Source organism: Montipora foliosa, chromosome 11 (assembly GCF_036669935.1).
Source record: "Montipora foliosa isolate CH-2021 chromosome 11, ASM3666993v2, whole genome shotgun sequence".
NCBI classification, from domain to species: Eukaryota; Metazoa; Cnidaria; class Anthozoa; order Scleractinia; family Acroporidae; genus Montipora; species Montipora foliosa.
Window position 1 is genome coordinate 3,941,730 of NC_090879.1, and position 5,000 is coordinate 3,946,729.

The 5,000-nt window shown below is 43.2% G+C and overlaps 1 protein-coding gene across 1 annotated transcript; it reads right to left on the reverse strand.

The window, feature by feature from the left end:
* Positions 1-3,561: 3,561 nt before the first annotated feature.
* On the reverse strand, positions 3,562-4,380 carry LOC137976582 (uncharacterized). Its single transcript, XM_068823960.1, has one exon. It carries the CDS (start codon positions 4,378-4,380, stop codon positions 3,562-3,564), a length of 819 nt encoding a protein of 272 aa, XP_068680061.1.
* Between the last annotated feature and the right edge of the window lie 620 nt (positions 4,381-5,000).

Here is a 5,000-nt window from a genome sequence, read left to right on the forward strand (position 1 = left end):
CATTGAGACCAACTATAGCACTAACCTCAAATGGACCTTTCCACTGCATTAGGAGCTTGTTGTGGTCGGTCGGTAGCAGCACTAACACTTTATCTCCAGGTACAAACTTCCTGACTTTAGTCTTTCGGTCGTAATAATGCTTGCCTTTGTTCTGGGCCTTCTGAAGCTCGGTGTGCGCCAGCTTGAGGGTATCTTCAAGCTTCTCACGCAGCTCGAACACATACTGATAGCTGTTCTTTACTTCAGGCTCCTCCAGCTCTTTCGTCCAAAGCTCTTTGAGAATAAACATCGGTCCTCTGACAGCTCTTCCATACAGCAACTCAAACGGCGAAAAACCAGTAGACTCCTGAGGAACTTCACGATATGCAAACAGCAACGGGTTAATATAGCGATGCCACTGCCTTGGCTGTTCACTGCACAATCTCTTTAACATGCTCTTCATTGTTCCATTAAACTTTTCCGTCAGGCCATTACACATAGGATGATATGGAGTCGTGGTGAGCTGTTTAATGCTCAAAAGCCGCGTCACTTCCTTCATACACTCAGAGACGAACTGCGTACCAAGGTCGCTCAAGATCTCTTCAGGCACTCCCAAACGACTAAAGATATCCACCAACGCTTCTGCCACAGTTTCAGTATCAATGTTCTTCAACGGGACAGCTTCAGGATAACGAGTAGCAAAGTCGACCAATGTCAATATATATCTATGACCGTCCTCACTCGGGGGAACAATAGGTCCAACCAGGTCGATTGCTACTCTCTTAAATGGCTTGTCAATTAATGGCATCTTCTCTAGGGGAACCTTCGGTACGGAACCCTTGTTAACTGTCTTCTGACATACATCGCAGGACTTGCAATAACGAGTCACGTCCCCTTGAATGCCTGGCCAATAGAACGCGCTTTGAATCTTATCAGTCGTTTTCTTTATTCCCATGTGACCTCCCATGATCGATCCGTGCGCTAGTTCCATTATTCGACTTCTCAGCTGCACAGGAACCATAACCTGCTTCAGGGGTTTACCTCCGTTCACATAAGGGTGCTTGTAGACGCGGTACAGAACTCCACCTTTCACTTCAAATGAAGTCTCAGCCTGGCCTCTCGCAACTACGTCATCTTTCTCCCGAAATTTCTGTAGGCTCTCGTCGTCACGCTGCATTTGCTTGAGCTTTTCTCTATCAACTACAGGACTTTCTTTGGTATCTGGTACCTTCAACGGAATATGTTCGCCAGCTTTCTCAGCTTGACCTCTCGTGGTTACAGCACAAGCTTCTTGTACAGGAACTTGCCAGCTTGGGTCTGGGTCGTCAGCGGCTCTTGCGCCTGGTACATTTCCAATAATTAAATCATAAACAGCATCGGGAAGACACTGCGCTTCCACTTGGCCCTTAAGATAAGGTGTATCAACGTCAATCTTTGCGATGGGAACTTTCCTTGCCGTATTGTCAATGAGCAGCATAACATTAAATTCGCCAGTAAACTGATCCTCAGACACAAGGTCCCTCTTTACTACAATTCCACTACAACCAGTATCTCTCAGGACATCAACAGGCTTCTCTCCAACTCTACCTTTCACGACAGGCATTTTACTTCTCACTCCAGTCAACGGTTCAACACAAGCACTACTCAACAATGGAATCTTCTTACCACAGGCTAACAGCAGCTTATCATCTTTAATACAGGCCTTAACTTCTTCATCAGTAGGTTTATCCTCAGGTGGTTGAACTAAACAACTGGCACTCACTTGACCACGCTGCACAGGGTTACCATCCTTACTTTGTCCTCCTGATCTGCGTCCACCTGATCGACAGTTTCTAGCTTCATGTCCCTGCTTACCACATAGGAAACACTTTCTTGTTAGGGTTGGGCAGTTGACAGCTTTATGACCTCGGGTGTTGCACTTAAAGCAATGCAGAGCTGGTGGATTAATCTGCATGTTCTTGGCTTCGTCCCTCTCCGGCTGCACTGTTGGCTTTCTGCTCGCTGAGCTGAACGAATGTTTACCATGAGCCTCCAAGTACTGGTCAGCGATCTTCGCAATCTTTGCTAGAGTTTCAGGTGCCCTTTCTCGCAGGTGAATTGCCAAATCCTTAGGACAAGAGTCAATAAATTGTTCTTTCACGATCAAGTCCTTAAGACCATCAAAGGTTCGCGCAGTATCCGAAAGCTCTAGCCAACGTAACAGGTATCTGTCCAGTCGCACAATAAACTGCTCCGGACTTTCGTCGACTTCTGGTTTGGATGCTCTAAATTTTCGACGATAGCCGTCTTCGGTAAGGTCATATCTCTTCATTAACGCAATCTTTACCCTGTCATAATCTTTAGCTGCGTCCTCCGATAAACGTGAATACACTTCTAGTGCCCGTCCAGACAACAGAGCACTGAGCTTCGATGCCCATCCATCTTTTTTCCACTTAGCTGTCTCGGCAAATCTCTCGAACCTCTGCAAATACGCGTCCAAATCGTCTTTACCATCAACAAACGAGGGGAGTTTAGGTGCCTTAACCCGATCCTCTCTCACTTCAGGACGTCCGTCAGCACTCTCCACAGCCAAACGTGCAATTTCCAGCTCATGTTCTCTTCTTGCCGCTTCAATAACCTCTTTCTGTTTCAACAGCTCGGCTTCCATCTCCAATTTTCTTAGTTCGCGTTCTTGTCGCCTGGTTTCTCTCTCTTCGTCTTCTCTTCTTTTATCTTCTTCAAGTAATCGACGTTTCTCTTCTTTTTCTTCCTCAAACCGCCTACGTTTTTCTTCTCTTTCTTCCTCCAATTGTCTTCGTTTTTCTTGTTTTTCTTCCTCCAATTGTCTGCGTTTTTCTTCACGTTCTTCCTCTCTACGTTTGTCTTCTTTCTCTTCTTGTTCACGCACAAATTCAAGCAGCTTTTCTCCTTCCAGACCAAACTTTTCGCCAAGCTGAATAAATTTCTCCATTTTCACAGCACTAAAATTCCACGGCTCTTTCACTCGCTACAACCTTTTCCACAGCGTCGCTACTTCCTTCCAAGTTGTGATCCTTTCCTGGTTTCTGTAGTCGGCAAACAAATGAATTCCTCTCCCGGACAGGCCCCCAATGTTACGAGTTCGAACGTTTTGAGGAAAGTTAGCTTGCAGACTAAACTGAACGCAGGGTTGTCGGAACAACAACAAGAAGATTTATTCCAAAAATGAACGTAGTTTCCACGAAGTAAAACTCTGAACAACACGTACTCAACAAACTTACACGGCCTCCGCCAACTTGAATAAACACAGCTTCTGTCACACTTGACTAAACACGGCCAACGCCAACTCTCTTCGCTTGTGAAAAACTAGTTAGAAAAACACTCCGCTTGGACTCGTCTACTTATATACTCGGACAATAAACTTCTAGAACTTTCTAAAATAGTAATGAATCTAATTATAGAAAGATTACAAAACACACCGATTTAGAAACGCTTAGGTACAAACCTAAATATAAACAAATTACAAACTCTCGCGAAGGGTCTAGAAAGTAACGCTTGTCACGCAATACTATTTTTCGTAACAGGAGTGTTTTGTTTACCTTAGTAGACTGTTTGTTAAAGATCTTATGGAGCAGTGTCATCACCAGAAGATCCTAGGCGAGCTGTTACTGTAGACAAATCACTTGAATTTTTGATGGCGACCGGACGAGAGCTTTCATTTTTCCTCAGCCAGATGGTGGAGTTCTTGGCCCAGCAAAATGAGAAACGATATCTTTCCTTTATTTTCTTGGCGTCAGATAATAAACTCTGCAATCGTGGGGAAAGGTGATCGTAGATAGCAGCACGATCTAAGGATGAGTTTTCTCGGAGACCAATATCTGCAGGATTGATCCTGGTTACTTCTCTACGGGAAGCCATTACACGATCACGAGCGATGCGCCGGGTAAACTTACAAATAATCGGTTTCGGCCGACCATCGGACGCGTTACGAAATGGCACTCGATGGGCAATGTCAAGGTCATAAGGATGAATTTCAGCTCCAATTGAGCTGAAGATTCTCATGCAAAGTTGCAACGTTTCATCGGCGCTTTCTCGTTGTTTAAGTTCAGGAACACCTACAAGCTTGATGTTATATGAATACGAATATTCCAATACTTGATCCAGTGAAGATGATATTTTATCCACTTGAGATGACAAATGTTTAACAGATTTTTCAATAAGAGACATCTTGTCGTTGACATACTTCTTAAAATCTTCTTGGATATTGCTCGGAGTTGCCGTGGTAATTCCCTCTTCAGTAACTTCAGATGAGTTAGTTTGGCCGCCATTTCGGCCAGCCTTAACTTCGTCGCGTAGGTTTTGTAATTCACCAAAAATTTCTTGAATTTTGTCTTTTAACTTGTCATTTTCCAGTTTCAATGATTGGACTGTGTCTTTTACCATTTTGGTCAAGGTTTCAGCAACGTTTTAACTAAAAAAACTGATCAGAGTGAAGAGCTTCGAAATAAGCGTCTTGTCTGCTACGCACACATGAAGATTTGATTTACGAAGAGGAACGTGGGAGATGGGGGTTGATAAGGTCATCTTGGCCAATGAACAAAACAATAATCTAGACTATCGATTTAAGGATCCAAACGATAAGGTCGTAGACAACGGTAGTCTACCTGAAAAAAAGTATAATACGAAATTTGAAGTCATCGAAGAGATATACGAGATTGGAAAGGAGTTGCGTTGGGAAAAAAACAACCAGTACTCCAAAATTCAGTGATGTATTGACTGATGAAGATTTGAAAGATGAAAAAATTGGTTTTATTGCTTATGATGAAAACCAGGACGTTTATCGATTGACAGATTCGGTTGTAGATTGGGTAAACGATGTTCGAAAAGCTTTAGGGAGTTCGAGTTATAGTTTAAAATCTAAATCGTTGTGGGATATGATATATGATTTTTTTATCAAAAAAATATCTGTTGTGGGGTAAGATACCAGATAAATTTAGTATGAGGTTCTTTCCACCTAGAACTTGGAGACACCCCAACAGAAAGCAATATCTATTCAACAAAAA

Excerpts from the sequence above, each read along its gene's own strand:
- LOC137976582 (XM_068823960.1), bottom strand. The coding sequence starts at position 4,380 with ATGGTAAAAGACACAGTCCAATCATTGAAACTGGAAAATGACAAGTTA.